At 37.4% G+C, this 13,673-nt stretch overlaps 1 protein-coding gene across 2 annotated transcripts in view; it reads right to left on the bottom strand.

The window, feature by feature from the left end:
- Positions 1-118: 118 nt before the first annotated feature.
- The window catches only part of LOC139959465 (uncharacterized), a 58,639-nt gene continuing 45,084 nt past the window's right edge, over positions 119-13,673 (bottom strand). For both annotated transcript variants that reach the window (XM_071957122.1, XM_071957123.1), the window contains 5 exons: positions 12,140-12,222; positions 7,053-7,126; positions 5,492-5,543; positions 4,811-4,989; positions 119-4,317 (listed from right to left, as the gene is read on the bottom strand). In XM_071957122.1, the coding sequence (XP_071813223.1) occupies positions 4,119-4,317; positions 4,811-4,989; positions 5,492-5,543; positions 7,053-7,126; positions 12,140-12,222 (587 nt within the window). In that variant the 3' untranslated portion in view covers positions 119-4,118. The remainder of the gene's footprint in view (positions 4,318-4,810; positions 4,990-5,491; positions 5,544-7,052; positions 7,127-12,139; positions 12,223-13,673) is intronic.

Genomic DNA, 13,673 nt, shown 5'->3' with positions numbered 1-13,673 from the left:
TTTCTGTTCCATAAGATTTTGTAATAAGTAATCAATTCCTTAGTCATTGTATTGTATGAATGACACAAATGAACCAAAGTACGAGAATTAAATAGGAAATTTGTTGAATTTTTATAAAATTCAGCTGAAGATCAGTTTTGATATTTATGCTTAACTCCTTGTAAAATTGTTGCTGGAGGAGGAGTTCAGTTGTGAACATTTAAGACTTGCATCAAAAATGTCCATGTTCAACAACTTTGACATTATCTTCTCCAAGTTTCACTTTTTCTCTCTCTCCCTCCCTCTCTTTGTTATCTGAGGAAAACTTAATTAATAGAATACTGTAAAGGAAAAAGATTGCAGTTTTTTTTTTATTAAAAATTAATGTGGAAAACCTGAAACAAAAAAGAAACTGTACACTTTTTACTCAGTATAATATTCTTATAGAAAAGTAAAGAATAGTTTTAGTAGGTTATTGTAAGATGTGCTTTAACCAAAAAACAATAAGGAAAAATCTTTCAAGAGTGTAACAAATGTATTGTTCATGAGTTATTAATATGAAAAGGATTAAAATTAAAATATCTGCTTAGTAGTACCCAGTAACTTTTTTTCATTCATATATGATATGTTTTAGTTAGAATATAAAGTAAACAACTCAGTGTGGTACAATAAGTATTTGTCTGTATCATAGTCTTGCAATCAACTTTAGTTGTTTACGCCAATTTTAAGTATAGATTCTTCCTTTTTACACACGAAAAAATATTTGTAAAATTGCTGAGATTGTTGTACTGTTTTAATTATGGATGAGTCATAACTGGAAAATGACTTTTGAGACGTAATAGACAGGGTTGCAAGCAGTGGAGGTTGAATTTTTAAGGGGCACTTTTCCAACTTTTTTTGAGGATATTGACTCGGAGAGTTACCAATGAGAAAGTGGCTGAATTGACTAGTTTAACATGCAAATCACTACTGTGACTCCTCCCTCTATGCCAGTGCTCAAAGCAAAAGAGAATACAGTTCAAAAGAAAAAGGGGGAGGGGGCTTAATGTGCTGTAGTAACATGTTTACCATATAGTACAACTTTGTCAGGGACAAAATGTAATGTTTCAAGTTTTATTTTAAGAATTAAAGATTGTTTGCAAGTTATTTCGAGGTGAACGGTTAAGGGGTGAATGTATGACCAAATAGAAGAAATCTTTCAAATGGCATGGATTGCATGGGTTGGTAAAGAAATGAAATGGATGTGTGTGAATGGTTTTGGAGGAGGGGAGGTGGGGTGGGGGGGAGGGGTTGTTTGGGAGGTCCATGAAATAGTGCAAGGTTTTGGCAATTTTAATAGATTGAAAAGCCTTTGATATTTTTGGATTAAAGAAAGTTTATAAATTCCTATGAATTTGGGCGGGAGAGAATCACTAGAAGCAATGATTCTTAACGTTATGATGTTTAACAGTTTATGACAACAAAGCAAAATTGAAAGTTACTTAACTTAGTCTTAGATAAAGTTGTAGACATGATGTTGTTCATGCTTGTTATCTAATAGGTATCTTAAGAGAAAGACAAAAGCCTTAACCGTAAAAGGTAAATTTTTCCAGTACTTTTTAAGAAAACTTTTTGTTTTTGTAAGAGATGATTTTATTAAAGAAGTGTGAAATTTTATGGTATGAAAGATGCAAAGGTTGACAAGGTAGAAGATGTAATATACGGCAGAGGCTAGAAAAAAAAAGAAGATTCCTCTTGTGTAATATTTTTCTCACATTTCTTCAGATACACCATTGGTGACAGCCATATGCTCTCCCCGTCCCCACCCCACCCAAAATAGTATCTAACAAATTAGCTCATGAGATTTGCTAAAATAACTCCTCAACTCTCCTAGAATGCGTGAGTGAGTGAGTCTTATATCCTCCCCACGCCTCCTACCCCAAGAAAGAATTCATAGCTCATGATAGGTGACAAGCACAGGATTTCAAAAGTGGTGGGGGGGGGGGGGTTGAGGGGATTCTTAATTTTAATTTAGGTAAGGGCATGTACCTTTATGGATGGACTTCCTGAGGTCTCATCTTTCCCTGTCTGAATGTAAGACACCCCCACTGAAGGATTTATTAAACAGACAAAGGAGGAATTGACCTCCCTCCGCCCCCACCCCCTCTGCACATGCCACTGCTTAACTGTAGAGTGAGTGACTGGTCTAACCCACCCCAATCCCCAAAATATCAGAAAGTTCATTCAAAGCCTTACCACATTCCAGAGTGGCCTTAAACTAGGTCGAAATACAAGGTTGTGATAATAAATACCTTTTTGAATTTGGAAAACAAAATCCCCCCCGATTGGATGTTAAGGGGAGGGACATGCCCCAACACCTGCACACTGCCTCGATCCCATTGTCAAGGTCTCGCTCCAAATGAATGAATTTCAATTTTGAACAATGAACCTACCAGTACTGCATAACACTCTATTTGTTACAATTTTTAGCTAAGTCATAGGTTTATTTGAATCATCAAACTCAGCGTAAAATCGTGGCTGAAGCATAAAGTATTATCCATACTGTTTATTCTCCCTCTTTTCAAAACATTCCGTAAAATATGTCATGTCATTTCACGAATGACCAGATTCATGTCAAAACGAGAAATAGAAGCATATAAGAACTACCAAACAAATTATCTATTGACTGAAAACTACTCACCTCAACCTACAAAAGCTCACCCATTCTCACACACAAAGTGATTTAAAAAAAAAAATATTTCAGATAATTGACCCCAAAAATAAAGACTGTACCGTTTGACTTCGCTATACGCTGCTGGGAAAATATAGATTATTTTAATGGATGTAAAGTATTTCCTTATGAGTTTTTAGCTCCAAGCAAGGAATAGAATGTTTTGGCCAAGCAAGAATATTACTGTACTTCATTGATAAAAGTTATGTAAAATGTCCGAAATATTAAATAAAAAAAAATGTTGCCTTGTAACATTCGGTTCAAGTTTGGCCATCAATTCCCATCAACAAGTTTACTAAATTTGGTCATTGATGAAGTATAACGTTTTCCTACAATTCTACCAAAACAAGTCAATTAATCATTCCACTGCACACTAAACATTTTGTTCGCCGTACGCTTCCCTCATTTTGGAAATTAATCACAAACAAAATGCAAATACTATCTGAAAGATTTTCAAAATTTTGCACCTTTTTTCTTTTGTTAGTTTGAAAAGGAAACATGAAAAAGTCAAGCTAATAATAAAATGAATTATAACTACCACCACGCAGGACCTCAAAATTTGACCAACATCGTTTCGACTGCTGTAAAAGTTACAAAACGGTCACCATTAACAACATTTAGCAGACAATAAATCATACATCATTGTGGAAGTTAAGACATCAAACCCTCGAGTAGATCAAAGGCTATTCTTGGAGAGGTTCTTGAAAATAACTTGTGCCAACTTAAAGCAACGTACCGTCTTTTACGAAACACCGCATCCGTGTGACATCAGTTTTCATTGATTTACTCCAGACCTTTTTCAAAGCTCGTAAAAAGCACACGGGTTATTCCCTACAGCTTGATGACATTGACAAATGACGTACTTAACAAATATCATCCTCGGAAACAAACAATAGACCAGAACATTTGCAGGCGGATAACCAGCAGCAGCGTACTTCGCCCTCGACAAACAGACCGTTGCAAACATGACAGTCCTACAATAGTGAGGGTTTCAAATATGTGTAGAAACACTCGATGCCGGTTGAAACCCGATTCAATTCTGCTTCGCAACTCAACAGAATGTGTCACCAAGCATGAAATATCCGGATGAGAGTTTTCAAGTCTAAGAGTGTGTTCCTTTAAGATATGATTCGCTAAAAGAAGTGAGTACATTCTAATCCTCGTTAATCGTGACTATAAATGCACCAGCCAAACAAGATCATGGACAATTTTTTTCCAGTAAATTGGCAAGTCAGAAAGTAGGGAGACAATAAACATCATAAACCCCTTAACTAACTCCCCACTCCCTCTGCCTCCCTCTCCCCCTCTCCTTTACCCCATTTTACTTTAAATGACACATTTGATTAAGTATCATGCCCCCGAACCCCCCCCCCCCCCCAGGCACATGCTGCTGACAAACTTCTCTATGCAACGTCAACGTACTCTGTGTCTACAGAGTCTTCTGAGGTGTACTTTCCTGAGAGAATGCCGCCATATTCATCCTCTTCAAGAGAGGAGAACTGATCGATGAGGAAGTGGTGGCAGCACTCCTCGTCTTCCTGACACCCAAAGGAGACGGTGGGGGAGACCTGGTCGTATTCCGGGAAGCTTGCACAGCAGTCAGAGCATTTAAGGCCTTAGTTGCCTCTCTGTGGATGAGGTAGAAAAAGGAGGAATAATAGTGCAAGAAGAAGGAGAAGCTGAGGGGGATGGGGAGAGGAGAAGGAATGAGAGACTGAGCGGGGGGGGGGGGGGGGGGGATGGGAGGCTGAGGGGGGAGAGGGAATGAGAGGCTGAGGGGGGAGAGGGAATGGGAGGCTGATGGGGGAGAGGGAATGGGAGGCTGAAGGGGGAGAGGGAATGGGAGGCTGAGGGGGAGAGGAGAAGGGGGAAGCTGAGGGGGAGAGGGAATGGGAGGCTGAGGGGGGAGAGGGAATGGGAGGCTGAGGGGGGAGAGGGACTGGGAGGATGAGGGGGGAGAGGGAATGGGAGGAGAGGGGAGGGGGAGGTGGTGGTGTGTGTGTGTAATAAATATAATATTTCATAAGAAGTATTGATAAAAAGGTTTGTACTGTCTGTCCTTCAAAGAGAATTGAATACAGAATCTTGTGAGACAGCAACACACATATTAAGTGACAGTACCTTGCCAGAGGGCCGCCGGCTTTCTCTCTGTCCTTCAATGCCCTCAGGACGTTGACCTGTGTGACCTCTAGGGTGACCAGCGTACGCGCCACTTGAAGCCGGACGTACTCGCACGAGTCCAAGTCCAGCATTTCCAAAAGCATTCTGATTATTTTATCACTTTTCATCCCGAGCACGCCCTACACATGGGAGACAATAAATGTGCGGAGAATATATCAAGAGTGCCGACTTAGAACGAAAAAGAAGAAAAATATGATCGGCTTGCAAAAGGCTGCTTATATCTTCTTTGGGATCAAGTTTTATTTTGAATAGTTCACCAACAAATCTACATAACCTTTAACGTTTATGAACCTCGAAAAAGAAACAATGGCTGATAAAATCTCAACAAACCCATTGCCCCAAAAAATTTGTTCAAGGAAAGGACATTCCATACAAACAAAAATAACTACAGGAGAAAAATAGAAAGACAAAAAACTGAAATGAACAGCAGGATATTCACAAGGCAGAGATAAAAGTGGAGGAGGTTTTGGCATCCACCTCCACTCCCCCCCCCCCTCGCTCCCTCTCTCTAGACCCTGAGATTCTGAATGCAGGAGGGGGGTGGGTGGAGTATGTTCATGGAAGGTTGTTGATGAAGATGGAATATTATAACATTTAAAATTTTTAAAAATGGAATCTCACCGCTGATATGACTGCATGAGCTCTGCAATCGTCATCCTCTGCTTCTAAATCCCTGCGAGGGAAAACGTGAAGATCGGTATTGAAAGAAGACAATTTATACAACCTCAATCTAACAGCAGGCTGTTTGATACCATCACAACAAGAAATAATAGGCCAAAGATAAAAAATAAATCTTTTTTTTTTAAAGAAAAAAAATGAAAAAAATGATTATAACATAAATGTCAAAACAAATTAATTTGATCCACTTTTTCCAGCATTTTAGTTTGTTACATTGTTGTTGGGTATCAACTTTTTCACAACTCTCTCTCCCAATTTTGCACTCCCTTCTTCCACCTTCCCCCCCCTCCCGCCCCCCTATTACCAAACACACCCTTGCTGCAAGTATTCCTTCCACAGCAAGGATGTAATTAATCAATATTGTCCCATATGCGTATGTTTTCTTCATTCTTCAGTTTTCAAAGTAACGACGCCACAGTCTTTTCCAAACGCTGGTTACTTTACAACTGTGCTAATACTGTTATCATGAATAACTGTCATAACAGACAAACTTACTAAAATTATATCATATCATATCAATCCATCTCTTTCCTCTCAACAATTTCTCAGCTTTCATCTCTCAAAAAAAGCACAAACTCAAATGAATGTCATGATTTAATCGTTGTAACATCATGCGGACAATGTTTTGTTTATTTTTAGTTTTGTTTGCATTGAAGGTGTTTTCATTTCACGAAGAAACAATGCATACCATTACTTGAGAGAAACGTGCCTAGATTAAGCCATCCGTGTCATCCTTTGCGATCGGAATTTAGTCACGATTTCTCTCCCTCTCTCGTACATCCCCCCCCATTCCCAGTCTCATAACCTAGTCAAAACATAGCCTCCACTTTACAAAAACATCAAATGTCTGATTGGTTCTTATAGTTTCACTTGAAACCAGGATATAGCTGGCAACATGATTCTCATGTTAGCAGAAAAGTTCAACCCTGGAATGATAACAAGTCAAACCACATCCATTTCCCTTTTTACACAAATTCTATTCCTCCCCTCTTTATTTTCTTTGTGGTCAAAAGATAATATGTTGTAATTGGTAAAAACACAAAGAGACAAATCGTTAGAGCGGAGAGAAGACTTTCATAGACATATTTAAATCCCTGGTATTGGTCATAACAATGAAGCACTTTAACATTTGAATGATACTCTGATATATAAAACTACACAGACCCATCCACCCATCCCCCTTCTGCCCCCCCATCCTCTCCTGCCCCCTCCCCCAAACCACCACATGTACTCAACTCTTTGCTTGTCACCTCGCCCTGGAAAATGATTCCCTGAAAAGTGCTACGATAACCCATTCAAATTTGAATAATTCTAACGTTGGTTGACTACAACATCTTTGAAGGAAGGCTTCCATTGATGAGGTAAAATACCCCTCCATGGTACAACCCAACTGTTCACTGACACCAATCCCTGCCCCCTCCCCCCCCACCTCCCCACCCAATCTTCCAAACCCTTGAGGAAAACAGAAATAGTGGAAATGAAAATATTACATTTCATGACTTACTGTTCAACTTGATCTACTATCCAATCCCTCATGCTGAGAGCAGACAGGGTATTAGCCACCTCAGCTCTCACCTCCTGTAGACCAAAAAGTATTTCAGAGCAAAAACAAAACATAAACACAAGAAAAAACACAAACATTAAAATGGAACTGAAATAAACTGAGTATTAAACAAAAGGTAACACAATCACATGGCAAGAGCTGCACACAAATTAAGATGCTAAAAGACAAATTGTTTCAAAAAGTTTAAATTATTGACAAACGTCTTTGTACAGCTTTTTATGTTTGCTAATGTTTGCTTCAGTACATCTGAAGCCTTGATAACCTTTCATCCCCCTTCCTCCTCCCCACCCCCTCCCCACTTCCCCTCTCCACCCCTCCCCACTCCCTCCTCCCCCATTTATATCAGGAAGTGCAACTGCTATCAACTGTCGCCAAAACACGGTTTGTAAGAAACATGAAAGCAGCTCCAAAATGACCTCTTACTTAGAAAGTGTCAGTCCCTTCGTTTTGGGGGAAATTTTACAGGCGGAATAAAAAAAAAGGGAAAAGAGAAATAAGGAGAATAGAATAAACAATGTAAGGATGTCATTCCATTTCCATTACTTTTGTACTCTTTCCATGACTATTCCAGGATTTTCCATGACTTTTGGCCTTGTACAGAGTTTTTGTTTTCTTGTTTTTTATTGAACATTGCCATTATCTTTAGGCAGACTTTGGAAATTAATTGATCTTGAAAACTCCAAAACAATGATTCTCATCTTTTCCATTTGCCTTTCACCCCTGTTTGAAAATATCTCTATTGAAAGAGAAAAGTTTGTCCCCCCACCCACCCCCCCTCTCTCTCTCTCTCTTAGTAAAAGAAAAAAATAAGCAGTAAGAAGAAAAGAAAAAGAGAAACAATTAGGACATCAATAAACCCAGAACAAAAATATTGTTTCAAGAAATTCAGTACTGGTTGTAAACATTATAACAAAAAAACACAAACAAAGACAAATTTTCCAGAACAATGAAACTTGATCCTTTGTTGTTTTATCTTGAACATTGCAAAATCAGAAATACAATATTTGAAAACAAACATCGACATTCAAGGTACAATCTTCCGCTAACACTAAACTTTCCCCTGTAAAAGAAATCTTTGTGCTACCGACCACGAAAAAAAATGATATGAGATGACGTGGAATTATTATACGGAGGTCACATTGAAACCCTACGAAAGATGATAACATACCCCCCCCCTCCCGTTGGTCTTTCATCACACTGACTCCCCTTTAATATTTCACTGCTATATGATGAATGATCAATAGCACGATAAACTCTGCTCGAAATATCGAGAGAGTAAAAAAAAACGAAAAAACCCCCCGAAAGAATGACTTTGCCCCGATACGCATCTGCACGTATAGACTGGTCGATCATGCGTGAATACAAAATTTTGTTTTCGTCAGAAAAGAATATCAGGATGCTTGCCATCATAGAGGAAGGTATATCTCTCGAATCGGGTTCGACTCGAGGGACGGACATTCTTCTGATTATCCGACATTTCGTTTTCAAATTTGTCACGATGTTAAGATCTATGTCACTAACAGAAATGTCATCCACGGTGGTAGACCTTAGTTTTTTTTTTTTAATTTTTTAAGATTAAATCTAAAATCTAAAATTATTTGCACTTTTGAATATTCCTCTGGGGAGATGAACAATTCTCGTTCCTCAATTTTCGATTATTTTTTCATATTTTGGCAGTAGCCAAAATAAAAAACATAAATAAATAATTAAACCTATAAATAAATATCGTCAAAACAAATATGAAGCGCAGGATGACAGATGTGTAAAGTTAGACGATGGAGAAATGAATATTTATTTATCATTTTTGGTAAAAAAAATTGAATTAATTAAAGTATTCATGCCAGAGATTGTAGGGGATTATGATTGTTTCCATCTTAATTTTTTTCAAAACATTGATAGAACTTGAAAGAAGAAGAGAGAGAGAGACAGAGGTGTAAAATTTATCGCTTTGAGATTTCCTAAATCGCATTGTTGTGTAGCGCATAGTAGCACACTGAACAGATTGGCCATGTATGAGATGTTGCTTGATACGAAAGTCAGGAGTTTTAGAAGAACTTCCAGTTTGCATGTTACATGTTTGTACAGAAAAATACCCCTTCCCCACCCTCTCTACAGCCCAATTCCTGTCTGCCCCCTCCCCTTACCTACAGCAAAACCTCAATGCAGGGTTGTAGCATAAACAGTAGGATACAAATCATCATAGAGCATTTAAGACATTTAAACCAGGAACAAAAACTGAATTATTTTGCCATCATCAAATCTATCAACTTTCTTTTTTTTTACTAGGATTTGTATCATCACTCACTTTTAATATATGTTTTTTTTTCTTTCTAGGTCAGTTTTACTCTTTTTTTGTGTTTTTTCCTTTTTTTTCTTTAACTGTCATATTTATTTCGCTGCTTTGTGATATGTAGAATTCAAAAAAAGCATGATGTACAAGCATATGTTGTAACGGGGTAAGCCTTTATCAAATGGCCTGAATGATTGAGACAATCAACGTGCTAACTGCACGAAACAGGACACTGGCTCATCAGATAAAACAAAAGGTACTTTTTGAACGATCTACTTCAACGCAAACATCTCTCTAAAGAGATTGCAAAGAGCTATTTTGGTATACTTGTACTTTCACTTCCACTGCTACTTTACTGATTTGACAACAGCAGAACTAAAAGTTGCTGACTAATATGATATTTCATCACTTTAATCAATGCCCTCCATTTAGGTTCAATGGCCACCACTAAGACGTTAATAATTACTTACAAGTAAAGGCAGACCAGGATATATATTTTCAATAATATATATATATATATATATATAAATATACATATACATGTTTATATGAATATATATATATATACATATATATGTTATATATTTATATATTACATATATATGCCGTGGTTATTTGAATGACTATCAATCGAGATAGGCAGGTACATGATACATCAAGGTAATATATATATATATATATATATATATATATATATAAGTTTATATATATATATATATACATATATATATATATGTTATATATTACATATATATGCTGTGGTTATTTGAATGACTATCAATCGAGATAGGCAGGTACATGATACATCAAGGTAAATAGACATTGAGGAGACTGATCAAATTTGTACAGCCAAAGGTAAACAAACAAGGATTATGACACAAAGGTTAGCTGCATTATTATAACTCATATCAGCTGACAAGTTGCTCTAAGATGACTCATATCGTGGAGCTATTATCGGCAAATAGCTCCATGCTCATATATAACACGAATGCCCACCAGCATCCACAGATATAAACACAGACAAACATAAAAATAAGAAATAAGAACCAAAACTAGTGTTAATAAATCTATGGCAGGACCTATCTGTGATACCAGATGGTAAAATAAGAAGTTGAAAAGTCATGACAACAATGACAACAGCAAAAATAAACATCTATATATGTTAAAGAAGATAGGACTTTGTTTTCAGGCGTGTTAATCAAGGAAACTATGACAGACAGTTTACATTATTTTTTTATGTTTTATGAATATATATATATATATATATATATATATATATATATATATAAATATATTCGGCTAAATTCAATGGTTGGGCGAATTCCCCATTGATTTGCACACTGAAATAAAACATTAATTCCTCATATACTCCCTAACCTCTGACCCTAAAACTAACCAAACCCTAGTTTTAGACAGTGGAGAACAAGATAAGACTACTTGCGACAATAAAATTATGCCAAAAATGGTAGTAAAAACGTTAAGGAGAAACAACTTTTTTGCCTTAGCGTCAAATTTCCACTCTCCTATTGTTCAATTTCGCCCTAGTGCCGAATTTTGAAATATATATACAATATCACTGGGCTAATTTCAGCAGTAAAAGGTAGCCACCTTCACTTTCCGATGCTCCCGCCTCCTTCTCAGAGAATTCCTTAAAATTATCACTAGAGTTTGCAAATATTGTTCCACATTTCACTTCTGAAGTCTTTTTAAGAAAACTTTTATCATCTTGAAAACAAAATACATATATATTTACTGTATATGTTCATTTGCCTTGGACATTTATTTTCATTCATTTAACTGAGTCTGTTCAAAGTATCTCTTTCGAGATCCGGCCTTAGGATTTACAATGATTTCGAGTTGGTTAGCATCATGATTGCTCTCTAGAGTTAGGCAAAATACGTCAACAAACACAGAAATAGCATTGTTCGATACAGGTGGCAAAGCCTACAGTGGGATTATGACATTCCTTACCGGTTTCGAACCTCTGGACGTACAATCGGTGTCCATGGCCTAGTTGTTTAGAGTGTCTGCATATAAAGTGGGAGGCACAGGTAAGGGCTAGAAGGTTTTTTTCGCTGTTCTGGATTTTCCAACTCATTACAATTTCAAATATATATATATTCAGTTGCCTCAGCGGTTTTATTTCCATTTCATTTAACTGAGTCTGTTAAAAGTATCTCTATCGAGATCCGGCTTTAGGAATCACAAATGATTTACAGTTGATTAGCATCATGATTGATCTCTAGAGGAGGTAAAACATGTCACCAAAACAGAACTATCATTGTTGGATACAGGTGACAAACGCCTACAGTGGAATGACGACCTTCCTTACCGGTTTTGAACCTCTGGACATACAATCAGCGTCCATAGTCTAGTTGGTTAAAGTGTTCGCATATAAAGCGGGAGGCCAGGTGGAGGCTGGAAGGTTTTTTGGTGTTCTGGATTTTCCAACTCATTACCGTCTCAATTATATATATATATATATATATATATATATATATATATATATAGGAAGCCCTGTATATATATATATATCATATACATATATATATATATATGTATATATATATATATATATATATATATATAGGAAGCCCTATATATATATATATATATATATCATATACATATATATATGTATATATATATATATATATATATATATATATATATATATATATATTTATATATATACGTATACATGACAACAGTTTTTAAACTTGTTCAGAATACTTACCCGGCTTGGATCATCATAGAGACGTCGCTGTAGGATTTCAAAAATTCTGTTCATTTCATCTTCATTTTGAAAACATTCCAGACCTGAAGTCAAGGTACAAATAATATGAATATTATGAGAAAGAAATTGAAAGTGGATAATTTTTCTTTGTTCTTAACTTGCTACCAAAACAAGAAAAGGGGGGGGGGGGGAGAGAAAGAAAAAGACCAAGCAGAATAAATCCATCCTTAATTCCATAATGACAACATGATTGTCAAAAAGCAGCATCAGAGAATGGTAAATAATTTATTGCTTTGAATTGTTATTTTCAAAGATGTTTATCAGACCACCTGACAGCTTCTTTATTAAAACTCAAGCAAAAAGATGAGGCTTAGAAAAGTGATGTTAGAAAACTAGCTGATTAAAAAGTCAGTAACCCTGTAAATGATACTAAAGACTCTAGCATCTAAGAGTGTAATATACTCCAACATAAATATTTACTGCCAGCATCGAGGTATTTCACTGTAATATAAAACTCGTCTCAATCTCACTTTGAAAACAATTTGGGGGCTGATTACTTCAAGGAAAGAATTAAGTAGTAAAATGTATTACATGTTAAGTTTGCTTTAATAAGGTGTCTTGAAGAGGGCAGGTATATCAACCATAGTTAACACTTCAGAAAGAAAGGGAATAAAAGAGTCTTACTGAAGATGTAAGGTGAATGTAGGAGGAGTGAGGAGAGATGAGGGTGAGTTGAGGTGAGGGTGGAAAGATGAGGATTATAGGCACAGCATGAGTATAGGAGGGATGATGGTGGAAAGGAGGTGGGGATGGGAAGGAAGGTGAGGATGGGAGGTACAAGGTAAGATTAAGAAGGGGGGGGAGTGGTAGAAAGGAGGGGTGAGGGTGGGAAGGGAGGAACAATGTGAGATAAAGAGGGGTGATTGTGGAAAGGAGGGGTGAGAGTGGGAAGGGAGGTGAGGATGGGAGGTACAAGGTAAGATTAAGAAGGGGGGTGGTAGAAAGGAGGGGTGAAGGTGGGAAGGGAGGAACAATGTGAGATAAAGAGGGGTGATTGTGGAAAGGAGGGATGAGGGTGGGAAGGGAGGTACAAGGTGAGATTAAGAGGGGTAATGGTGAAAAGGATGGATGAGGATGGGAAGCTACAGTAGGGATGAGTGTGGGAAGGGAGGTGAGGATGGGAGGTACAAGGTGAGATTATGAGGGGTGATGGTAGAAAGGAGGGGTGATGGTGGGAATGGAGGTGAGGATGAGAGGTACAAGGTGAGATTAAGAGGGGTGTTGGTGAAAAGGAGGGATGAGGATGGGAAGGGAGGTGAGGATGAGAGGTACAAGGTGAGATGAAGAGGGGTGTTGGTGAAAAGGAGGGATGAGGATGGGAAGGGAGGTGAGGATGGGAGGTACAAGGTGAGATGAAGAGGGGTAATGGTGAAAAGGATGGATGAGGATGGGAAGCTAGGGGTGAGGATGGGAAGGTAGGTGAGGATAGGAGGTACAAGTTGAGATTAAGAGGGGGGATGGTGGAAAGGAGGGG

Source organism: Apostichopus japonicus, chromosome 19 (assembly GCF_037975245.1).
Source record: "Apostichopus japonicus isolate 1M-3 chromosome 19, ASM3797524v1, whole genome shotgun sequence".
Taxonomy (NCBI): Eukaryota; Metazoa; Echinodermata; class Holothuroidea; order Aspidochirotida; family Stichopodidae; genus Apostichopus; species Apostichopus japonicus.
The sequence above is the reverse complement of the archived record's forward strand: the minus strand, read 5'-3'. Positions and strand labels throughout refer to the sequence as shown.